The sequence below is a fragment of the Siniperca chuatsi genome, linkage group LG2 (assembly GCF_020085105.1).
Source record: "Siniperca chuatsi isolate FFG_IHB_CAS linkage group LG2, ASM2008510v1, whole genome shotgun sequence".
Taxonomy (NCBI): Eukaryota; Metazoa; Chordata; class Actinopteri; order Centrarchiformes; family Sinipercidae; genus Siniperca; species Siniperca chuatsi.
The window spans coordinates 6797582-6823324 of NC_058043.1; the positions used below are offsets into that span (position 1 = coordinate 6797582).

At 39.1% G+C, this 25743-nt stretch overlaps 2 protein-coding genes and 1 long non-coding RNA gene across 8 annotated transcripts in view; 2 read left to right on the forward strand and 1 right to left on the reverse strand.

The window, feature by feature from the left end:
- nisch (nischarin) overlaps positions 1 to 18597 on the reverse strand; it is a 34341-nt gene extending 15744 nt beyond the window's left edge. The window contains exons 1-16 of one of the 6 annotated variants that reach the window (XM_044220512.1): positions 18153 to 18588; positions 17045 to 17128; positions 15639 to 15821; positions 14009 to 14057; positions 13084 to 13247; positions 12870 to 12965; positions 10702 to 10797; positions 10447 to 10599; positions 9121 to 9189; positions 8148 to 8333; positions 7565 to 7693; positions 7050 to 7163; positions 4784 to 4952; positions 1236 to 1354; positions 858 to 961; positions 9 to 287 (exon numbers count right to left, since the gene is read on the reverse strand). In XM_044220512.1, coding sequence (XP_044076447.1) covers positions 9 to 287; positions 858 to 961; positions 1236 to 1354; positions 4784 to 4952; positions 7050 to 7163; positions 7565 to 7693; positions 8148 to 8333; positions 9121 to 9189; positions 10447 to 10599; positions 10702 to 10797; positions 12870 to 12965; positions 13084 to 13247; positions 14009 to 14057; positions 15639 to 15821; positions 17045 to 17128; positions 18153 to 18233 — 2075 coding nt within the window. In that variant the 5' untranslated portion in view covers positions 18234 to 18588. Of the gene's footprint in view, positions 1 to 8; positions 288 to 857; positions 962 to 1235; positions 1355 to 4775; positions 4953 to 7049; positions 7164 to 7564; positions 7694 to 8147; positions 8334 to 9120; positions 9190 to 10446; positions 10600 to 10701; positions 10798 to 12869; positions 12966 to 13083; positions 13248 to 14008; positions 14058 to 15638; positions 15822 to 17044; positions 17129 to 18152 lie in introns of those variants that run through there. The other 5 variants (XM_044220522.1, XR_006380534.1, XR_006380535.1 and 2 more) reach the window with 5 other exon arrangements.
- LOC122887391 lies at positions 17135 to 21435 on the forward strand. Its single transcript, XR_006380538.1, has 3 exons — positions 17135 to 17433; positions 19593 to 19644; positions 20067 to 21435. It is a non-coding gene; the product is annotated as an uncharacterized LOC122887391 (long non-coding RNA).
- A 328-nt stretch (positions 21436 to 21763) lies between these two features.
- Positions 21764 to 25368, forward strand: wu:fb55g09 (coiled-coil domain-containing glutamate-rich protein 1). Its single transcript, XM_044220559.1, has one exon. The coding sequence runs from the start codon at positions 22232 to 22234 to the stop codon at positions 22880 to 22882; it is 651 nt and encodes a 216-aa protein (XP_044076494.1). The 5' UTR covers positions 21764 to 22231; the 3' UTR covers positions 22883 to 25368.
- The last annotated feature ends 375 nt before the right edge of the window (positions 25369 to 25743 follow it).

Sequence of the window (25743 nt, forward strand, 5' to 3'; positions counted from 1 at the left end):
TAAGTTACCTGGGACTTCCCATCTCGGTTCCTTCCACATGGGACTGAACTTCTCTGGATTCAGACCTCTTCTCTTCCTCCCTCTCCTCCTCCATCTCTTCCTCCTCCTCCTCCTTCCTCTTCTGCTCCTTCAGGGTGGAGCTGAGACAATGGGAGAGCTGGGTAATGAAATCTTTGTTGGAGGAGGAGAGGGAGAGCAGGTGAGTAGGAAGTAGAGGACAGCAGGCTGTGATGCAGGAGAAGCAAGTGGTTTCAACTGGTCTGGAGGAGGAAGAGGAGCAGACACAACTGGAAAAAAGACAGACAGAGATGAAACATTTATTAAATGGTCCATGATGTCATGAACACAGAAGAAACACCTGTTCAAATACGACTTCATCACATATCATTCACTCGCTTTAGTTGACCTATCAGCTCATTTTACTTTCATAAACACCTCTGCTGTTATTTTACACTTAACAGTTGTTAAATTCATTTTCAAATAGTTTCCAGGGTCTTTATTAACCTCAACAGAGAAAGAGCTTTATTTGAGACAGGCTTATATTAGAGACAGGGCTTTATTTCTAACTAATTTCCCTGTTTAATAAGTATATTTGATCATATTCTAGTAAGAAGCCTCCTTGTTTTCTGATCTGCTCCAGTTTTAATTTGAAACTGAACACTTTGTCCATGTTTCCCTGTTGTCTTGATAAATTCAGTAAAATGTATTGTATGACAACAGAGTCATGTCATACTCACCACTCTGCTGTTCTCAGTTTATCATTTTACCACAAATACTTTCGTTCAATCTCAATTTTCAGACACCTCTACTAGTTGTTAATTTATATTATGGTAGTATCACTGTTATTTGATACTGACCAGACAGTAATAGTAGGAGTTGTAGTAGTAGTAGTAGTAGTAGTAATACTTGTAGAAGCTCCACAGTGTGCGTTTTCAGACAGATTGACAGTAGGTTGTTGTACCTGCAGGCAAACACATGACGCAACATTAGAACTCAGTTGAAACCAAATATCTAAACAAATTCTGCTTCCATCTGTACACCTCTTACATTAGCTAATGGGAATGTAATTAGTTCTGCAGGTATGTGATCATAAACTTAAGTTTCGGAAAAGACGGTGAAAAGAAGGTGCTAGATGAAAAGACAGAGGATCACTGAAGTTACAATTCATCCTGAGGGGACCATCAACGTCTGTACCAGACCCCTCCCCTCCCTGGTGTTTCAGGTGTTTGTCTGACCTGGGCGGGGTCAGCAGAAAGGAGTTGTGTACTGGGGTTAAAGCTTGCGGGGGGAGGTGCAGCGTCCACAGGAGGGAAAACATTGGGGGGAACGGCAGCTTCCTCTCTGCTCGTCACTTCTGAAACAGGAAACCAAACAGACCAGTGACGCTGATGGTGAGGAGCACACTCTGCAAAGTTTGACTGATGTGACACTGTTAAAGTGCTGATATGACTATTTCTGTGCAGAATAGTTTAAAGTGTTCACAAAGTTTTAACTAAATTAAACTGTGTTCAGAACATGCTGTAATGATGTAATGCCTCCAGCTTCTTAAATATAAATATTTGATGCATTCCCTTGTGTTAACATTAGTTAATTAAATATCTTTGGGTTTTGGACTGTTGGTCGGGCAAAACAAGACATTTTAAGACATAGTTTTATACACCAAACAATTATCAATTATTTGAGAAAATAATCAGCAGATTAATCAATTATGAAAATAATCGTTAGTTGCAATCCTACATAAGCTTAAAAATTATCAGCAACTATGGCTGCTCTAAGCTTCAGTTGAAAACACATTCATGCATACTAAAATAAATCATGCAGAGTTTAACTGAATCAGATACAAATTTCTAATGTCATAAAAACAAACAAACAAAACATCAATACCCACATAACAGTCAAATCCTTTTCCACTGGACAGGCATCAAAAAATACTGACATGCATTTGGTTCTTACTGTTTAGATTCAGACATTCACACAGCATGCAGCCTGTACTTAGCCAGAACAAATATCAGTGTCACAGACTGAGGTTAGTGAGCATTAGGGTGTCACACAACCAAACCTCCAGCCAAATATTAGTGAATATCACTCACTGGTTAGTTATTCTCCTGTCATGCTCCACCAGCTGTTTGTAAATCCATCACTCAGTCTGTATGTGAAGTCTAACTGCTCAAAAATTAACTTGTCAGTGCTCTCTAGTGGACAAACTATGCAATGGAGACACCGTTTCTACATTACCTATTTGTACTGATATTTCTTGTTAATAATCAAGACATACTCAATACAGATATATCTGTGATAAGATACAAATTTTCCAATAATATCGTACTTGCAGATTTATTGGTGGGGCTTTCATAGCAACATCATTTGTCTGTTGGTTATCAGTCAGTTAAGCAGCAGTTGGCTCAACTTGTAGTCTGATAATCAGACTAAATGTCAATTTCTTTTCTCTTCATTCTTCAACCTGACATGGTGATCATATTAGCCATTTTCTGTTTGAGAGGGGGGTTAACAAATCAACAGAGACTTATGTATCGGTCCTTTCAATGTAATTTCCAGTAGACAAAGAAGGTGTGGTAGTGGAGCATTTAACTTAATGTCTGTCATGTTGATTGAAGAAACATGTTGAATTAAGAGTTGTTCATCAATCTACAACAATTTATACAGCTGCAAACATCTAATCCAAGCTACTCCAAGACATTTTTGGGGCCATTTTACTGTTGCCATGTTTCTGACTCTGGCACATGAAGATGACTCCCCCATTTGAAATCTTGCCTACAAAGCTCAGGTTGGCTCAGTTGTTTTGTCGATCAGGGAAACAGCCGATATGGAACCAGGCTATTCTAATAATTGGCTGGTGTAAATATAATTACGGGTTAAGTTTATGTAAGATTTAATGAGGCTGGTGCAACATGTGTGATGAATAATGTAAACTTAGTGAACATTTATGCTATAAGGCAGACTTTGAACTCATGAGCAGCTGAAGCAACAAGCAGTCAACTGATCACAACTTTTAAAGTTATAAACAGACAGTGAAAAAAGCTGGTTTCCTCTCAGTCTGAGCAGGAAGCAAAGCATCTACTACAGGAACTATAAAGCCGAGGAGATCTGGTTTAGAGGTTAAAACAAGACACCCTCTATCAGGAGTGACAGCAGCAGGTTAGCTTCAGCTAACCTGATGAAGAGTTTGTGATTTTTCCACCGCAGCAGAGTGACTTCCTGTGACTTGTTCACATGTTAACAGTTCCTGATGCAATTACAGCTCTGAGGAACATTCATATAATACAAATCAAAAAGGAAAACTAAAGAGTCCCACACTGTAAATAACCAGACTCAGAGCATCACATGGCTGCAATGGAAAAAAACATTTTAGTGTTAGCCGCTGTAGTGCCAATCCTCATTATCTGAAGACAAAGGACAAAATTGGTGAGAATTAAACCAAACTTTATCTTCACTGAAAGCAGCAGCCAGACAGATTTGATGTTTTCATGTTTCTGTTAAAAACAAAAACAAAGACACATGGTATTTTTCACTTTTGATGGTGCAAGGCTAGCAGTTTCCCAATGCTTCCTGTCTTTGTGCTAAGCAGTTTCCTGCAGGGTTTCCTACAGTGTTTTATAGCGGAAGACAGGCCACCTTCAATAACATCATAAAACATATGAACTATTCCCAGGGAGAAACCCTGATATGAGAGAGATAATTATTATTTCAGAGAATCTTGTAGTATTCCTTTAACTGATTATCAAATGGAAGGATTATCAATTCTCAGTTTCACCATAATTGAAAAAGCTTTGGTTTTCTTGAGTTTGGAAAAATATAGTAAGATATCAATTTTAATGTGTTTTTTTAGTTTCCTCATTGAATAATAATTTATAGTTAGATAGATTAATAGATATTTTAAAATGATCAGCTGCAGCCATAGTTCACATGTATGTAGTACAAAGCTACTCTATATTTTACCTTTGTGTTTTGTGTCATTGCTTGTAGGTTGGGGTATTTTCTGATGTTTTGTGGAAATGTGTTGATTCTTAAGTAGTTATTTAATTTGGTTTCAAAACAAACATTTGATTATTATTTTAAAATAAAGTCCAAAGTTAGCTTGTTGATATAGTATGTGCATATGATTATGTATGCTTTATTCTGTAAACATTTTGTAACTGTTATTTTAGTTTTACAAAAAGAGATAAAGAACAAATATTCAATAACAGACTGTATTCAAGCCTCTGACTTTCACTAAATTGGTAGCCATCTGCTGAGAAGGTGTACAAGGAACACACATCAAGAGCAGAATGTTATTAAAATTGTAAATCCTAATATTGCAGTCTAAATAGAAAGCATTAGAGATGAAATAATCAAGTAATCAATTTGTTGACCGAAAATTAATAAAATTATTCATTAAAACAACAATTTTGATAATCAAATTTATTTTAGGATTTGCTGCTTTGTTTTATATCATTGCAAACTGAACATTTGGACTGTTCATCAGACAAAACAAGGAATTTGAAGATGTCACTATGGGCTCTGGGAAACTGTCATGAGTATTTTTCACTTTTTTCCAGACATTTTACTGACTAAATAACTGGCAGATTAATTGATAATGAAAATAATCACTAGTTGCAGCCTCAGCAAGCACAGCCAGCTGATGTTTTTGGGAATTGCCGTTTCACATTCCAGACAAAGAGCAGAAAAACATACTTGTCTGTCTGGCTGCTGCCTTGCAGCAGATATAACCCAGAATAACCCCCCCGCCATCCCTCCCTGCACAGCCTGATACATACATGATTACCTTGGCTGGGGCAGGCAGGCTGCTGGGCCGAAGAGGAAGAGGAGGAAGAGGAGGAGGAGGTGACAGCAGGAGGAGCAACAGCAGAGGAGCAGCAGGAGGAGGAGGAGGGGGGAGAGGAGGAGGAGAGGTAAGGAGGTGCAGCAGCAGAAGGCCTGGTCTCCTCACTGATCTGACGAGAGGACAGAGAGGAGGAAGCCTTCAGAGAGCAGCAGTCACCTACATCATCAACCAGATCACATCCTAAAACCTGCAACCAGCAGCTCCATCAGCAGCAGAGCAACAGTCAGTCGGGCTTTTAAAGACATCTTAAGACTGATTTTTAGCCATTTCTACAGAGACAGACCTGCTCTTTTTTATATGGAAACAAAAAAAAATAAATAAATAAATCCAGTTGCACTAGTCTAGTGCTGCTCTGGTTGTATAATTACTGTACATGTATGAGGTTGTGAGAAAATGTGTAAACCAAACTATAAAGAAGTCAAAAAACTAAATCTGTGTGCTGAAAGTTTAAACATAATCTTCCGACTTGTGACAGGTTTTGGAATTTTCTTTGAATCTGTAAATGTGCAGAGATCTGTGAACAAGATGCAATCAATATTTTGCTTTTATGAACCTTTGAAGACATTTGTGGTCAACAGTTTCCTTCTGCAGAAAAACCATGCAAAGGTTTGTGTTTAGGAGATATTATTACACTACCCAGAATGACATAGATCACTTCCTTTGTGGGTAGCCTCCATCATGAAGCTACTTTTAGTTTTAAACATTCTGCTTGAAAGATGGACCAACATACAGTTTAAATATTTTGATTCAGGTTATTTACTATGCATGGTAGTCAAATTATATATACACAACTCTTCTAGATCAAAGCCTAACACACTCAGGAATGATCTTTTGCTAAGCCTATTTTTTTGTTACAAAAAAATCAAGAATACTCATGAATAATAAATAAAAGCCTAACTAAACTAAACTAAAAATAATCTGGCCACATTTTGGTAAGTTGTTGTAGCCTGGTTCCAGAGCTCTGAATGGCCACCCACATCTCTGATTTGTTCAGTGATTCTCCTGTTGGAAAAACAACCAAGCCAAGCAGAGCTTTGTAGGTGGGACTAAGAATGGGGATGTCATCTTCCTGTGCAGGTTGTCACTCTTTAAAACTTAAAAATGGTCCTTTTTTCTGAAGGCTGGACACCCAAACAGGGAGTAACTGATTATTCTGGATACCTTGACAATAACCAACAAACCGAAAACTTACAAGCTTCTTCTACAGGAGGAAACAGTTGGCCACAAATATTTTCAGATGCTCTCATATTACCTTCTTCAAAAAATGTCCACAAAAACTGTTCTAAACATTTACAGAAAATACACAACTACAGACTCCAACACAATTTTGCAGGCTATTGGTGCATTTTTGTTACAAGTTTCCAAGTAAGATTACAACCTCACACACCTAATCATGCCTGTTTTTATGCCTATACATCTCTGATTCATTGTTTGTATTACATCTTAACTCTGCTGCTGATGTGCACAATCTCTCCAATCTAAAAAAGGTCAACTTGTCTAGTTATTAGTGTCCAGTTGTAGTTGTTGATCTGCAGGTTGTGACTCCAACAAATACTACAGCAGCTCATTACACTCATATAGTTAACAAAACAGGTGTGTTTTAATAACAGCTGGTCAATCTTCAGACTTCAGAGATCTGTTGGTAATTAACTTGATATCAGGATCACTATTAGTCACATCTAATTGGTGGATTTTGTCTTGTGGTGATCTGATTGGTCTATAAATCGGGTTAGAATTATAAAACCACTACAGCAGATTTCAGGGTTAATTTATTTGAAAGTTATGATTAAGAGCACAACAAACAAAGATGTAACATTCAACAGTGGTTTGAGCGCAAGATTGAACTCTTATGAGAGTTCAAAAGGTCAAAGTTTTAGTAGTCAAATCAGTGCACAACTTGAGTTAATTTCCTCTGATACTGATAAAGTTGAAATATAATATTGAGTGCTGTCGGGTAAATCCTCTTATGTGATGTGAAAACAGTCTTGGTTTAAGCTCTGCTGTCTCGGTCATAAAAGAGATTCATAAATTACATATTTACACTTGATATATAAAAGAAAAATTAATTATTTAAACTCAATAAACTATTTAATAATCTTTAAAGTGCAAACTGCATGCCAATATAACCGACATAAATACTATATAAACTGGTCTCAGCAGGTCTGATACTGCCTCCTGCTGTATGATTCAGAGTGACAGAGCGTACCTTCTTGTCGCCGCTGCTCATCCTGTCTTTCACTTCTTTGGCTTTCTGAATGGCTTTCAACACTTCCACTGTGTCCAGCTCCTTCTCTGTTGTCACTTGACAGTCCAGACAAACCTGACGATGCAGTGACAAAGGATACAACATGTGTCAACACAAACAGTTTTTTAAAAAGTAGTAGAATCAATAGTATTAATAGCAATAGATGAAGTAGCACAAAACAGTGGCAGCAGTAATATTGATAAACTAGTAAAAAGTACTACTAGTAATAGTATGAGCAGTTTCTATAGTAGTAGCAGCAGTGGTACTTGAAGTGACAGCAATAAGTATCAGTATTTACAGCAGCCCAGAGAGAGAAACAGTGTGGTTGGTTGTTTACCTGTGCAGTAGTAATGGTAGCAGTACAAGCAACAGTAACAGTACAGCAAGAAAAACCTTTCGGTGCTGTTGGCTGTGTACCTCGGCTGTAGTAGTAGTACAATAGTAATATTAACAGTGTGGTGGTTTTGGTGGTGTACCTCTGCTGCGCGGTCTCCAAACTGGGCCAGGACTTTGGTTCTGTAGTCTGGGATGATGCACATGGGGTTACTGGACAGGTTGAGTTTCTCCAGACAGGGCAGAGAGCCGATGTTCCTGATCTCCTCCAACTGGAAACATACACACACAAGTGACACACAACCCAACTCAACCTCCACTGACTCTGTCGTTAAATTCCTGGATTTTTCACAAGAACTATGGTTGGATGTTTTTTCCCCACAGTCTTAAGTTGTTTTTCATAAGTGTGTATTGGAGAGTCAAGAGAAAATGAGTAGATAAAGATGGGGGCGGCCATGGACCTTTGTTGCAATTAATATGGATGAGGATCAATTATAATTACATCTAGGTCACTTGAATAATTTAAGTATTTATTTATTTATTTTCTTCTTTTTTGGTAATAGCATATTTAATACATTTTGTAAGTAATAATTTTCAACATGTTTTTTTACTTTCTTTTAATGCAAAAACCGTGCAGAAAATGTATCTTCTGCACTCTTACGATAAAGAATAAAAAGATTTTCTGTATGGATCTATATCACTTTGACCACTAGACCGTGTGATTACCTGGGCCAGCTGGTTGTGGCTAAGGTCCAGGTTGACGAGAGAGTAGAGCTTGGTGAGGCCAGTCAATCTGTCCAGCTGGTTGCCGGCCAGGCTCAGGGTTTTGATGTTGCCCAGACGGGTGTGAGCAGCTTCCAGGACCCGCAGGCTGTTATAGGCCAGATCCACATGGACCAGATTGTACAGGTGCTGCAATCACAGGAAAGTTACTTCAGTATTTAATGTTAATGACAAACTACACATCTGTAGAGGCGTCTGACTGCACCTGTCAGGACCAGCTGCACATTGCAGCAGCTGAGCGCAATTTTGAGTGTTAAGTCAAAACTAACTGCTACGCTGCATCGAGTTTCACATTAAACTCACCAATTTGTTTAGGTGCACCATCTGTACAGACTGAAATAAAAACACTTTTATACTTTTTTACTATGTTGTTACTAACTTGTATGGTGCAACCTTTCCTAATTAAAGTGCAATGCCTTCACTGCGTTCAAACTAAGCTCTGTTTGAAACAGAGTCACAAACTGTCACAAACAGCTGCTGCTGCAGTAGTCTAATGAGGTAGAAAGTGCTTCAGAAAGAAAAGGAACTTCATAGAAAATGACCAGGTGTACATCAATTGATAAGTTATTTTCATAATGGATTAATCGTCATGTATCAAGCAGAAATGTCAAACATTTTCTTGTTCTAGCATCTCCACTGTGAGGATTTGCTGTTTTAACTGCTTTGCATCACAGTAAACTGAATGTGTTTGGGTTTTTTACTGTTGGTGGGACAAAACAGGACATTTTGGGAAATTGTGGACATTTATCACTTTTCTGACATTTAATAGACCAATCAATGAATGAATTATTCTAAAAGATAAGTGAAATAAAGTGAAAATAATCATTAGTTGCAACCCTAGACATGATACTGACACTGATGTGAGGGACAGCTGTCCTGACAGAGCTGATGTATTCTTCATCACGCTGTCACATACCTGGAGGTTTTCCACTATGGACAGCTGGTTGTAGCTCAGATCCAGAAACTCCACCTTAGGAATCAGTTTCTACAACAGAGAAAAACTCATTATCAGCACAAAGAAAATGATGTATGACTGTACCATAAATAGAAGCGATGAGCTGATGAGGCAGCAGGGGGAAGTGGATGAGGTTAGAGATGAAGATGTGCATGTGTAGGGGTGTGAGTTTGAATGTGTGTGTGGATGAAAGTAGAGGTGGCATGCAAACTGGGAGGAGAGGGACAGGGAAGTAAAGGAAATCTATACAGATTCCAAGTTTTGGATTTCTATTTAGTAGAATTTAAAAGAAAAAAATGTATAATAACTGGAATGTGTGTTTAACTTGGCCAATAAACATAAAGTTGAAAGAAAAGAAAGTTGATGTATGGAACCTAAACTTTCCCGTTTTCACATACGCATCTTTTTTTAAGCCGTGTGTAAAGACAGGGTGATATCAAAGACAGCGTGCCCTGACCACCTGATACAACAGCTAGCTGACCTATAAGTGCAGCCAGAAGAGCCAGCACATGTTTGTATGGAGTATTTTTACTGACCAACATGTATCTTTAATTGAACACAAGCAACAGAAGATAACTTAAATTCATATTTCTTAAGACCATATTACTGTTATGGAGTTTTAGCTGACTTTGTTTATCAAATTGTCAAAATTACTCTTAGTATCATTATTTCTATAGATTTTTAATCAGCTTTTCCAGCCTTATTTTCACTTATTTTTTGGGCTTTTTGCCTTTATTTTATAAGAACAGCTGAAGAAAGACAGGAAATGTGGGAGAGAGAAAGGAGATGACAGCAAAAGGATGCGGGCCGGTCAAACCCGGGCCGCCGCGGCAAGGACCCAGCCCCGTACATGGTGTGCACGCTCTACCAGGCACCCCATTTTCACACTTTTGTTGGATTTTTATGACCATGGGAACTTAACATAATAAAAGAAGTACAGATTCCAATAAATCATCAAGATCAGATTATTTTTCTTCCTTTTGCCTTGTCTTGGTATTTTTAATTTCTACAAAAGGTGGTGGGTTGGAATGGGGTTTCTTTCTGTTGTTAAGTTGTTGCATAAAACATAGGCAAAACTCAAAACAAATATGTTTTATTCAAAGAAATTGATAAATGACATCTGAAATATTATGTGAAATGGACAGACAGACAGACCAGGGTCAGTCAGTATTTCTTCCCCTAATTTCACTGCGGGGTAAAAAATAAAATACTGGCACTGACTTTTAAACACCGTTATCAACTGAAGTTGATAACACACTGTGTTTAGGTTTGGTGGGCGAGTCTCACCACTGAGCTGTCAATGGTGCTGATGCAGTTGTGGCTCATGTCCAGCGTGGTCAGGTTTTTCCACACGGGGATGACAGCGGTGACAGGACAGCCAGACTCCGCCCCCTCAGCCTCCCACTGTGAGAACTCGCTGGCCTCTGGGACCAGGATCGACTGGAGGATGCCAGAAACAACACAGTACACGCATCAATACACAACATACAAGACACCGCATAAACATGTATAGTACAGAGTAGTATTTAATCTAAACTGTACCATCATAGATTCCGTGGAGTGGTGGATACTCAGAGTTGCCAGACTCGACCTCAGAGACGGCAGACCTTGAATCTGCTGAGAGCTGCACTCACTGATCTGAAGACAGAGAGAGACAGAGGTTACTATCCATATTCAAAGGTTTCTGAAAAGTCAATCTCCCATCAGTACTGTTATAGGACACATACTCAAGAGAACGTGACATGATTACATAATTAACTGAGCACCAATACCTCAGATACATCATGGCATATCAATACTGCTGATCACCTTTGCTGGCATTTGTGTTATCATAATGAAATTAATTTGTCTCCTCCGTTAGTGTTTTTACAATGCGGTTAGAGAGGGGAGTGACATGCAACAAGGGTCTGTGGACAGACTCGAACTGGGAACATGAAGGTTAAGTAGCATGTTGTCCTAGACTACTGGGTCACCTGACTCCACTGCCCCTGTGTTCTTTAATCTCTTTAATGATGAGACACAGCTGCTCCATCTACAGCAGACGAAGCAGAACTACAACTCCAGTGTTTATTGATTAATGTCTGAAATGATAAAATGTCTGAAAAGATCAAAGTCTGTTTCCATCAGCCAATCACGTGTTCTCTTTGTCTATTCACCAACCTTCAGCTCCTTTCATCCATATATTCTGCTCTTATCAGAGACACTGAACGTGAGCACAACTTTTCACAAAGAGATCAAATAATTAATGATAATGCACAACAAGCCAAGCAGTTATTGAAAAAAAAAAAGAATCGAGAGGCTATTTAAGGCAATCAAGTGTGTTATTTTTCTAACAGCATGAGTTGTTAAAAAAGTAGATGATTCTGCTTGCCAGCCATAAAAATACAAATAATGATTGTTCATATTTTGTGGCAAATGCTCTTTAAAGAATGATGAGGCTGCTGTGATGGAGGTATGTGGTTATCTAAAAATAATAAACAATTGTCAGCCAATCAGAATCTAGTATTCCCTGTTGCCACTGTATAAAGAAAAAATACATTAAGCTATATCAGAGTACTACCACATATAGTCATACCTGCCAGTGTAAAACACAGCAGAGACTTCATTTAATGACCTGCAGGTCCACAGCTGTGTTCAGCATTATGGTCTAATTATGTGGTTTAACAATCAAATTGTGAGAACGCACACAAGTAGCATCAGTACAACTCCATCACAATGAAACAAGTCAATCAACCCTTCTCCAGTATATCATACGTATGTTTTCAGCTATCAAGACTTCATCAGGGTTGTTCATTTCTAATGGCACAGTCAGATAGAAATTTGCTTCCCATCCATTTCTATGTGGAGCGGGAATCTGACTGAAATCTGACAAACAAAATTGCCAGTCTGAGAGAGGGAGAGGGACTGACCCCTCATTCAGGGAATGTTGCTGATTTATATTGTTGTTTTATAACTGAACAGCGAAATAATGCAAAGGAGCAGAGAAGGAAGGATGCTGTTTGGCTGTAAGTAAGGACAGTGACAGAGATCAATGACAGTAAAATGTTTGATAAAATGCTGTATAATTAACAACTTATAGCCCGCTAGCCATGCTAGCTCCTGCAGTTTATGTTTACAACTCTACCCACGCTATCTCCTGTCCCCCTTTCCTGCAGTTGGCCACACCATGCGAGTAAATTTCACCAGGCGGATTTTAGTCTGACTGCAGCTTAATACTGTGGTTTACAGTGATGTGAAACAGCTGCAAACCTTGGGTCTGTGTGAACACTGATTAAGGGGCTGCTCACACCAGCATATATTTACAGTGAAATTTCAAACACAAATCAATTTATTTCAACACAATCGCAGTAAACAGCAGATTTATTTGTGGAGGCAAAGTTGATCCACACAGAGCCTTCATGACAAGTCTGCACTCTGGACGAACTACAAACAGTCTTGCCAGTGCTGCCCTTTGAGGGAACGAAGAGCCTGAGAGTCCAAATGTAAATGATCATATTCGCTGTATTGCACCATCCAATTTTATATAACACTGCGCTGTCTCATGAGAGTCTGAGAGTCTGGTATTAATGGGTAAAATGTGGTTTTACCTGGTGTTCATTATCCCATTATTAGGGTTTGTGTGTAATAAGAATGAGGCAGGACTCTAAATGTGTACAGAAAAGAGTATTTTTGAGAGAGAGACAGAGACAGAGACACAGACAGACAGTTACCTCTATCTGCAGCAGTGATTTGAAAACAGACAGGTCGAATGGGAGACTGCTCTCTTGGATGTTACTGGTTCCTACTGGACCTCTGGTACCACAAATCTAACCAAAAGATACAAAACAAGTGAGATCATTCACCACCTCTGCTCCTGCAAGGGAAGTCAGGACACAACACTTAACTGTACGATGGGGATTTGAGTTAAATAAAGAGATGTGTGACCTTGAGGTATCGCAGTCTGCAGGTGAAGTCGAGGATGTGTCCCAGGTCGGTCTTGGCGTCTCCGTTACAGCAGGTTGGTTTGGCCAGACGTAGCTGCTGGGAGACGGAGTAAAGCTGCAGAGGACGAAGAGAAAACACCTCGCCAGCCTGCAGCAACTGCTCACCTAAAAACACACAAACAAACAAACACAGTGGTCTGATACTGCACACTGTACAAGATTTCATCTCACAATTTACATTTTTTGTAGGCTAGTCAGTTTACTGTTCACAGCTGTTGTTTCACATTGCACCATCTACAAACCAGATGTTGACAACACATGCAACATTCAGCAATGTTGTTTTTCATATAGTAGTCAAGTTATATTTGGTTGTATAAACATGAAATGTAGGCGACCAAGGAGAGATAAAACTTTAGTAATTGTCTAGAGGAAACTGGATCGATGCAGCAGCTGAGAGTAACAGAATTCAGCTGCAAAAGATCATAAAACAGCTAATAAAACTGGTATTTAAATATTTTTGGGTTCTAAGCAACCAAAAAACAAATATGAAAAAGTGCAGAGTTTAATATGGAGAAACATATGCAATGTGCAATCAAAGAGTCAACTCAGTATTAATGGTTTTTACTCATTGTGGATGAAAACCAGCGATTTGACTAAATCTGCCACATTTACATGCTTATGATGTTAATTAATGTGTATCATCCCTGATTAATAAAGTACAGTAGATTCAAAGTGTCTGAGCATTCTTGCTGACTGCATTTTATCTCTTAAACTTACAAGTATAGTAACAACTACAGGGAGAAAGCCTCTGCAGCTACACAGAGTGGAAACACACCACTCCACTGAACGAGTTTCATTAATTGTTAACACAGTTGCAAAAACACTAGATGAGAGAAAAGACGTCAAAGGTGAGAAAGGAAGCTGACCTTTATGGAACAACTCCTCAGCCAGTGCTGCTGTGATGCCATTGATCTCCTGAAAGAGACAAAGAGTTTGTTGAAAACTGGATTCACTTAAGATTATTTAAGTCTACAAGCTTAACTGTTTGTTATTATTTCTTCACTGCTCAGCAGACAGCTGGTCATGGTTTCTCTCTACTGATGTTCGATATTGCTTTTCTTTTAAAATGTTTTTCAACACTTTTGTTTTGTTAAAGTAACTTCATCCAAGATGAACAAATCAAACCTCTAACTCAATTAGCAGGTTGAGAATTAACAGGAGCATTATAACTGGATAACATCATGTCACCTCACCTCAGACAGTACACATTATGTTTTTGACTGTTTTCATCACAGTTATATTATACAGTAGTTATGAACTAATGATGCTGAATAATAAACAATAAAAACATGTTTCTGTGGTAATTTAAACTTGTCTGTGACAGCCACGTGTTGATCATCTCACAACACATGAGAAAGTTTTTCTATTGGCTGTGTACTCTGCAGTGTCCTGAGGACTCAGACAACACTGGTCTGTTGTTGTACTGACATCATCATATGATCACAGTCACTGACATCACAAAGCCTTTAAATTACTGCTAACACCAGCCTGGAGCAGCACTTCTCAACCATGGAAATAATCACCATTTACTGGACAGAAAGACAAAAACATTTTTACTGTAAACATATTGTTCCCTCATTACATTTTATCCTATGATGTACCAAACACGTTTCTGCCTATCTGCAACTTTTGACATGACTGCTATGTTGAAAACCAGAACTCTGAGTTGAGGCAACTGAAATTAAAACGTTTCTGACTGGGTTTTAGTGTAGTAAAGGTTGTGTCACAGCATTAAAAATCGCAATTTCCCGGAGTTGGCAACTTCCAAGTTCCTCTTTTTCTCTGACTAACAGTCCAAAAGCAAAAGATTTTCAGTTTACAATAATATAAAACAGAGAAAAGCAGATACCAGTGAATGGTTGGAATTTTTGCTTTATAAAGTCCTCCTTCTTTATAGAAGAAAAACAATAAACCACTGGAGATTTACCAGCAATTTATTATTTAAAAGACTGTTGTGTCAACAGTTTGGGGAAGGCCCTTTCCTGTTTCAACATGACAATGTCCCCATGCACAAAGCCAGCTCCATAAAGAAATGGTTTTCAGTTTGGTGTGGAAGATCTTGACTGGCCTGCACAGAGCCCTGACCTCAACCCCATCCAACACTTTTGGGATGAACTGGAACGCAGACTGGGAGCCAGACCTTATCACCCAACATCAGTGTGTTGACCTCACTGATGCTGGCTGAATAGGAGCAAATCCTTGCAGCCAGGTTCAAACATCTGGTGGAAAGTGTTCCCAGAAGGGGGTTATAGCAGCATATTAATGCCCATTTGGGAGCCACATGTTCAACTGGAACTATAGCTGCAATGTTCACGAGTCCACATACTTTTGGCCATGTAGTGTACCTGCTGGTTGCAGTATCTGAGCGTATACTCAAGCACGTATGATTGAAGTACCACAAAGCTGAGTAGGTGTAGTACTAGAAGGCTAAAGCACCTAAACAGGTTGCTGTACTTGCAGAGGTTGTAGGGTTGTAGAAGCCACAGATGTACTCACGTAGAGGTGAAAGTGCAGAAAGCAGGCAAGCGGAGTGGGCGTGGCCTGTGGGAACTGCAGCAGCAGCGTCTGCAGGTAGAGCTCCAGCTCCTTCTGCCGCCGCTCCACCAGACTCTTCGAGTTCTTCCCCAACATCTTCTTTGGAGGAAGCAGCCGTCGGTCCACCTTCTTCTCTGCCGTCAGCTGAAGGGAAACACACATCAAGATCAAACATTCATTTATTAAGTAAAAATGCCAAATAATCTCTGGTTGCAGATTCTACAATGTGAAAATTTGCTGCTTTTCTCTGTTTTATGTAATTGTAAACTGAATATCTTTGGGATTTAGACTGTTGGTCAGACAAAACAAGACATTTGAAGACGTCACTTTGGGCTCTAGGAAATTGTGACGGACATTTTTACAATTGTATAAACGATTTATTAATTAACCGAAAAAATTATGGACAGATTAATCAAAACTAAAACTAATCATTAGCTGCAGAACTAGTCTGGTTTGATCTCACTTCCTTTCTGTCCATGAGAAATGTAAACCCAGTGATGTTTCCACCACCGTCTGATTAAATACAAATCAAGTTTACTTTACATTACTGCCAACCCTTTTTCAGATAGAGTCAACAACACAAAGTTGTGCAATAATGCACTCCAAATATAGATGTGGTGCATTATTGATGTAATGCATTATGGCTATTAACGAGTGGAAATGAATAATATATCTGTGGTCATTATATTATCCTCTGATAAATGAGAAATTTGAATGATTAATTGTTGTTCTGATAATGGAATTTCAGGCAATAATTAAGTCAGATAAGATGGAGCTTTTTCTTACAACAGCTGTGGGGTGGTTCCTTTGTGACTGTGAATGAGCACCATAAGTATAATCAGTGTAAGTATAATAAATATAATGTCACACAGGTGAGTACATTAATTTAAATCAATTGCATTGCTGATTGTTAGCAAATGCAAGGTATAGAAGAGTACAAGTAAAAATGGCCATTCTTGTGACGTAACTTAAAATTGTTTGCAAAAGCTGTATTGACAGTAGAAAAATACTGGTGAACCAGAGGAGTTAGCCTTCATTATCCTCTTCATGTTTTTGCAATTGTAAGACAGACAATCGTAGTTATTGGCCCTAAAATTCCTTATTGAGCATGTCTAATAATTAGAGAAATATGGTTGCTTGTGGGATTATGAAGTTGACTAATGAGCTGTGGTGCTTTGCAGCATAAAAACTAGTTAGAAACACTGCTTCATACATCACAGGACCGAAAACACATTTGTCCCGCTGTTAGTTTACCTGGACAAACGTCAAAATACATTTTTGGTGAAAGTGATCGCGCCTCTCATATTAAGCATATTAATTACCGACAGGGGCAAATGGCCAACAGCTGACCTGCTACAGTCTCTTACCTTCTCGTGGAGGTCGTGGAAGTCACTGTAGCGATGCATCACAGTCCATCTGTGCTCTCCATCCGTCACCTCGATGATGTAGACCTGAAACACACCACAGCAGTGCAATCACTGATTAAAACTTGCCTGAATTAAAAACTGCTGGGATCAAAGTGGTTCCTGAGCTGCATGGATGTTCTAATAATTAAATGGAGAAAGATCAAGGAACACCAAAGACCATCTTTGAACAGACACAGAAGTTACCATCTCCCCCTATATACAACCACCTGTTATCAGGTGAACTTAGCTCCATACTTGGGTCACGTGATAACACTTGAACTACCTCCATGACGGCTCCATCCGCTGAGGATGGCCACAAGATGCAGCTGAAAGCTCCATAACCAGTTCCAGTAAGCAGACCTTGTGCTAAGAATTATTCTCAAACTGCTATTTCCAAAGTCAGTGGGGAACCTTCAAGCTCACCTCAGTTGAAATTTTGACTCACTGCATAATTAACGTAGCAAGTCCTAATTTTATCTTAGAGTGTCCTCGAAATTATTCATTGATACTCCTATTTTTTTCCTGGACGAAAAACGGTGTCGTATACTGTAGAAATTGTAAAGCCCATTGAGGTAAATTTGTGATATTGGACTATATAAATAAAAACTGACTTAACTTGACTTGAAAGAAAAGGAAAATTAGAAAGAGCTGTGGGACTGGTGAACAATGATCAGCCATGTCGGTGGCTACTGAAACCTGAACAAACCAGTACATAGCATTACACCACATAGACGTAAAATATAATTCTTGGCAGAGAAAGAAAAAGCTGCAGTGGGCTGTCAGGTCTGTAACCTTTAGAGGAAACACTGTAAACACTGTCAGAAAGCTCAGTTAAACACGGCGGCTAGCAGTTAGCTTGTCAGTTCTGTCTGGTTGTTTTAGTCCAGCCTCGGGAGGATAAAGACACAACGACTGACGAAAAGTATAATAACTGAACACTTTATGTATTCACTGATAGAGTAATTTCATCAATATTAACTCGCTGTCACTTTGAAAGACCTGAAGCTAGGGTAGCTACAAGCTAAGCTAACTAACTGGCGCTAGGCTAATGAACCCGGACGTTGCTTACAGTGTAGTTTTCCACCAGCTCCGACCCGACAACACACACTTTCCTCTCCGAAACCTCCTCTGGAAACGGGGAGGACTCCATCTTGAGATCGGGGCGAGCAAATGTTATATGTTATTAAGTAAAATAAACCTCTCAATTAAAACGGCTTTAGAGGTTCAATCTCCATCGCTTCTTGTCAGTTAGCCGCCTCCCGACGCCATGTTTGTTGTGATCGAAGCAGCTGACTGATTTAAAATCGCTCAAACTTTATTTACAGTGGTTCAGTGACCACATCGGCCACATCGTTTATGTTAAACGTTTATCAAACATACGAACAACTGTGTGAGCAGTCAGACTGGCTACTTAGACTACTCGTTCAATAAAGGCCAAAATAAAACCGAAAGAAAAAGTAAAACTACTGATCTTTATCCTCACTCCACGACCCCTTTGTCCGATAATAGGAACACGTCTCATCTTTCAAATAGCAGCGGTGACGGTGGTGGACATAGGCACAGTATGAGGTAATGGACTTAATACATCCATCTATGAGGAGTGGTGTTGTTATTGACCACAAAATACTTCTGAGGCAAGGACCTAACCTTGGATCAATCCCCTCCACTAACTGGGAGCATTAGAGGCTTTTTTAATGAACATTTGAGGAAAAGTATATTTGACCAATATGAGGATCAGCTGAACCAATTGGCAGGAGTTTCAAATAGAATACTTCATAAATGTTACTCCATTACTCTTTTATTTGGGAAATTGAAGTGCTTTGGTGCACCTTTTGAAATCATTTAGAAATTAGGAGTCACTTTATTTTGGTAGTGAACACATATTTTGGAAAGATGTTTGTGATTTCCTCCTTAACTATCCTTAACACCATATATAACTTTTAGTTCAGTTCAGATCTTTATTGTCCCACAATAGGAAATTCTTTTTGCAGCAAGGCAGCATAAAGTCACAAAAGTGCTGTACTTTGTACGCAATTCAGAATAAAACAAAGGGTGTATGATAAAAGCAACAAAAGCTGCAACACGAAGAATAAAGATAAGAAAAGAAAAACAGTTTTATAAATAGCAGTTTGTAATGTATTAGAATTCAGAGCACTTATTGGACATGGGATGAATGAAAACTTGAACCTGTTGCACCTACATTTTGGAAACCTGTATCTCTGACCCGAGGGGAGGATGGTTTGGATTCAATACGATGGATTTAGCTTTCAGTGTGATTTGTCTGTTATAAATATCAGACAGAGAAGGCTGCCTGATATTTATAGCACTTTAAAGAACTTTGTATTTCGATTTCAACATTTTACTTTTGGTAATCACAAGTAGGGCCTATAATAAGGTAGATACAGAATTGCAATTTGTATATATCTTATATCTTATTGTCTTTCAGGGCAAATATTTTCCGCACAAAGTTTGAAATAGTAAAACTGAGCTTTGTATCTCTTACATTAAGACAATCTCATCGAAGAGCAAAACACAGCTGGCTGTGAAGATAAATGAAGCATGTAAGTAATAGACATACCTTCTTTATGTACAGTTATTGTATTGTATAATTTTGTTTTACTTATTTACTTAATCTATTTTAATTTTTCCACAATTAGTGTTTACTCCTGGCTGTGTTTAATTTTTGTCATGTTTATTATATTTTATGTTCCTGAACATTTGACCAATAAAATACATTAAAAGATTAAAAGACATGGTTTTGTGCTTCTGTAATCCACATAAACTCCAACTTGCTAAAGCAACAGATATTAGCTGGATTATGAGGACAGATGATGATGACATCTTGGATCAAATCAGGCTAAAATAGTTAGTACATAGTTTACTGTATGTGTCATCAGCGAGGTTAGCAGTAGCTTATTGTCGCCTGATGTAATTGTAAATGGTAAATGGTAATCATCCTCCACGCTCTGTGTTTGTTCTGCAGATGATTCAGGACTCCATGACGAGACTCAATCAAATCAAAATCCATTTTCACAACAAATGCAATCAGCTTTCTACTCTCACACTGTCCTGAACTGTTTACCGCCAGGTAAGACGGCACACATCAGTGAATCTATTAACTCTACGTTTTATGCTACACCAGTGGTAAGGATCTAAGTCTACACCCTCCTTCTGCTTCCAACTGTAATATACATCACAGCCACATGGGGTCACTAGCTCAGCTGCAAACCTGAAGGCCTGTTATGTCATGCTATGGTCTATGTTTTGTTGAATTGAATTTACCTAAATATATTTGAACTGAACATAATTGTAATAGCAGGAAAAGTTAGTTAGCAGTACCAGTTTTAATGGTCTCCATGAAGAGGAGATGCTTTGTTGTGTGATTTAGGTGACATTGAAGACGAAGTTCATGTTTTATTGCTCATTATGTATTGATTTAAAGGATGTCACAGTCCCTAATTTCTAATTACTTCTTCTGGTTGGATGATTATAAAAGACTTAGAGTCTACAGCCAAGCAGCTCTGAGGTAAACACTAATATCAGCATGCTAACATGCTCACACTGGTGATGTTTAGCAAGTAAAATATTTACCATGTTCACCATCTTAGTTTACCATGTTAGCATGCTAACATTTGCTAATTTGCATGCTAACATTTGCTAATTAGCATTAAAGACAAAGTGCAGCTGAGGCTGATGGGAATGTCATTAGTTTTACAGGTGTGGTCATAAAGCAAAGTACCAAATAAAACGTTTGACCTGACTATGGTGCTCAATGCAAACTCAAGGGATCTTATTATATAAGATATATCTTACTTATTAGAATTCAGGCTGAGGGTAACATGAATGTCGGAACCAAATTTCATAGAAATCCATCAAATAGTTGTTGAGATAGAACCAAACATGTCAACCTCATGGTGGTGCTAAAGGAAAAGTCAGTGGATCACCAAAGTCAGTAGGATTCATTGTCTCGGGACCATAAACATTTGTACAAGATTTCATCTTAATCCATCCAATATTTGTTTAGATATTTCAGTCTGGACCAATGTGGACTGACATTGCCATCCCTAGAGCCTCGTTGGTAGCATGACTAAAAACTTGAGTTGTGTTTTAGGAAGGGAATCCTTTTTTTGTGGCAGATTTTATTTGTAGAATTTGGGACAGAAGTTTTTTGTTTGCAATGTCTTTTTTCCCCCAGACAAATATTTCACCACTGCAACAGTATTTATGGTGTCTCATAATGTGTCCGTGGGCTGGGTTCTTGCATGTGCATGACACAATAACTAACCACCGTTACTGCGATTACAGTAACTACTACTGTCCTCCTGCTCCAGTGCTGCTAGTTGTTGTTGGTCTACACTGGTGTGTCTGTTTTCAGAGGGGCGGGCAGTAACAGCAGCAGCTGTGGATCAGATTTCAGCTGCTAAAACTGAAGCGGAGTGAACCATCCTACAGCAGGGAGCAGCTTTCTGCTTATCACTACCACAACACTCAACCTGACGCACCTGAAAGTCGACATATATGTTATAATATCTTATTCACATATGCAGAAATAATATCTTATAGAAATCTGTCATATTATAATGTTTTTAATAGGCAGTGGACAAACCTGCTAACAGTGACCCCCCCCTTCTGTTAAACCTGTGAATGGATCCTTCCAGCTCTTTATCCAGGCTCTGAGGGGAAGGCAGAGCCACAGTCAGAGCTGGTCAGAGCTGAATACACTGCAGTTGCTGGCCCAAAACTGAGAAATAACAGCTTTAAATCAGCTAGAAAACGCTTAAAACCCCTCAGCAGCTCACTTCAGTTCACTAATCAGAGCTGTAAAGAGCTGATTTGACTTTCAGAGAGGTGAAGAAGAAAGATTAGAGAGACAGAGGAGGGCGTGACAGGGAGACAGCCGAGCAGGCAAGCTGCTGCTGCAAGGGGAGGAAGAACAGGCTATGCATCAGCCAAAGCCAGAGGTCAAGAAAAAAAGCGAAAGAATAGTGAAAAGGTAGACTCTGAGTGAGAGGGGGGGTCATTTGTGATCTGAGCCAGAAAAACAGAATTCCAGCCTCTCTTTGTTGTTGTGTGGGCCACCAAGCAGGGAGGAGGATGTGAAGGAGAGCAGCAGGGAGGAAGGGAGGCGACTGCAAGAAAGACAAGAAAATGCTCTCAGAGATGATGTGCAGGAGGAGCTGCCAGCAGCAGCAGCAGCAGCAGCAGCAGGATGGAAAAGGGGCACCGCAGAGGGACCCTTCCAGCCGCAGGAAGCACGGCTGGTCCAAGAGCTGCAGGGGGCGCCTGCAGGGGCGGAGGACAGGAGGGGGAGGGTGGCCGAGAGGGCGCAATCACCACCACCAACACCCTCAACGTCATCATCCTCATTACAATCATCCCCGACACCTCCAGAGGTCAGTGATGGCCCTCCGGCCCATTAACGTTAAAGGAAACAGAGCGAGGGGCATGCGGGCCCCCAAGAACACCAACCAGTTTCTGATGCACGAGAAGTACCAGATGCTGCATATGCGCTCAGACTCAGTGGGGAGCGACAGCGGCAGCAGCTCCGACAGTGACGTGGAGCTCACAGACATGGACTCATACCTGGGCGTCCTGGAGAATGCCAGAGGAGCCCTATTGGACAGTCCCAACCCACACAGCTCAACGACACCACCAGGACAGATCCTGGTACTGCACGAGGACAGTCTGCGTCTGCAGGAGGAGAGCATGCAGTATTTCCCCTCTGAAGATGACCTAATGCAGAGCCAGAATTTCATGCAGAAGGACTTTGTTGAGTTCTGTGACATCCTGACGTCCTGAAGGGAAACTTTCAGGGAGCCATTTTGTTCTCAGCAGTGTGAATTTCAAACCTCAGACTGGACGGGGTCAGGTTTGTTCTGCTTCATGTTCACAGAACATTTTAAGAAATCTACATCTTATAAAGTCATTTAGCCTTAAAATGTTAAGAAACTGCTCGCAGGGTGACGTGATTCCACCAGTTTCCATCAGAAATCAACTTTTTCAAAATATTTTTTAAATATAAGTGTTGTTTTCTTAATACTCGTGCAGTTATCTACCTTACTTTGTCTGTTTTCAAGATACTGCCACTGAAAACAAGGGGAACCTCACTGAGAAAAAGTGAAATCATCTCACCCTGTGGGTATTTTTCTAGGTTTAAGAAAAAAACTAAATGCAAGATTAAATGACATTATTAAGACAGATGTTTTTTACAGTTCATGTTTGGTCATGTATAGTGTGTGTCCGGATGCTGTAAAGTGCTGCCTTTCTGTTGTTGTTGCACACAAAGGGAGATGGGCTGGGTGGTGGGAGTGAGCCCAAACAGCCAATCGCCATCACGCTGGCTGGATTAGGCTGCAGGTGATTGGCTGATGCAGAGTGTCATTAACAAATAAGCCCTTTACTGTTCAGAAAAAAAATGAAAAAAAACACAAATAAAAATCTGATTGGTGTAATGTGGGCTGATTGATTTTCTTTGTGGATATAAGTGAGTGTGAGTGAGTTTTTCCGAAAGTGTAAAGTGAGTTATCAGGTCAAGTGTGTCACTGAGTCATCAGGGTAAGCTCACAGTGAATAATGCAAAGTTAAATCATGTAAAAATAAATACTCACATGACAATATGTGGGAGGAGCAGCAACAGGAACAGAGACAAGCAGTAAAGAAAAGCGTATTCAAGAAATCTAACATTGCAGGTGCAGAAATAAGCTTTTAAACACTTTTTTGGGTTGCATGATGGATAAATTAATAGATAATGTTCATTTGATTTGATTTTAATCTTCCATAAACCAACATACACATAAAAAAGAAGAGAGAAAAACAAAAAAGGTTCAATCCAACTTGGAATAATCAAAAATGTTACATATCAAGCAATATGTAGCAGCTTAGAAAGTCCATGGTATTATAAATAGTCAATTCTTGAATGTATCATGGCCATACATAACATTTTCTTGTAACTAGCATTAAGAAAAGTTTTATTTGTCTATTCAGAAATTTTAGACAGGCGTTAAAGCAGGAAGGAGGGAGAAACACTGTGTTCCTGCATACAGAGCAGTTGAAGTGGATTACATAAAGTGGAGTGGGCTGGTTACACCCACTTAGGACGGGCAGGGAGGTGTAAGCCTCTTTGTGTTTGTGTGTCATAAACTAATAATGGTAACAGGTCAAAGTGTGAGGAACAGGCAGGTTATAGATGGTTTTATATCTGATTTATAAGATCTATTGTTCTGCCCTTCAAAGTGAGAAAGCAGTGACTACAGAAACAGTGAAAATGAGAAAAAAAGTGTTTAAAGATTTCAAGCTGGCTGATAAACAGTATGATAGAGATACATGTTGTAATGTTGTCATTTTATGCCTTTTTAGTCTGATTATTTTACCCCACAAAAAAAGTCAGTGGGATAGACTGAACATAATGCAAACACTGTACTCAGGGAATGTGAGGGGAAAATACAGCATCTACAAACAAAATGTTCTTGTTCTTTCAACTTTCTTGTCCTTTTGAACTAGAATAAGACAATACATTTTATTTTGATTATTTGAATCAATATAATACATTAATGAGCCATGTAATACATTCAGATATGTGATACAGAGTTAGCTGAACCACACCAAATCACATGAATTCCACTCAGGCTGAGATGGCAGTTACTGCTGCTCTGCTAAGCTAGGCTAGTTACCCTTTAGCAGGACTAGCTAATTGTTTTCTCCATTTTGACTGGAGTTAGCTATACTGTCTCATTTAGTAATGTGGGATAACAACCTGAATGACCAAGATCGTTGTTTCTTGAAGTACACATTTATTTGGCATAATCATTTCTTATGGTAAAACAGATCTTAACTCAACTTTCATCAAATATTTACTTACTGTGTTTGTCTTTGTAGGGCAGAATTTATTGTACGTGTGTGTTATAATTGGACAGTTGAGCAGGTTTCATTTCAGTTTTCATCCTCTTCTAAACCAGATTTAGACTGACGTAAAAGGATTTACAGTGTACAATAATACTTAATTTTGAAAGTGTGAAAAGCTTTTTAAGGTTTGAAAGTAACAACAAAAAAAAAAACAGGCCTGGAATAACCAGCTTGGGAGCCCCGAGGGGAAAAACTGAGCTGCATGGGGCCCTTTATTCTTCTGTTTCTCCAAATCTCTATGTAATGTGTATGTACAATATACATCCTGTATGCACAATATAACCTGGAATAATCAAGGCATTAAAGTTGATTGTAATTTGAGGCACTACAAGACAAAAGTCAAAACTATAAACTGGAAATAAAATACAGCCTTTTTCACACACGAGAGGTCAATCAAAATACAAAGTGAGTTTCTAAGAAATATATATATATATATAAAAAGAAACAATATAATACTGAGAGAAAGTACAAAAGCATTTCTCTACTTCACAGGAAATCAGTGTGCTTCCTTCTCATTCTTTCACTGAAGCATTTATAAAAGAAGTATACATGCTTCACTTCACTTGTTTTAGTTTGCACATCCTACATGACATTCTTTCAAATGTCCCAACCTCTCTAAACTCTGTAATCCAGTCCTGAAAAAGAGGCTCTCCGAGTGCCTCTTGTTGTCCGATCATTATTGCCATCTGGGCCCAGTCCTTCAATGATTGTGGAAAAACAGATAATAAAGTTTTGGAGAGAATACAAATTTCAGACCT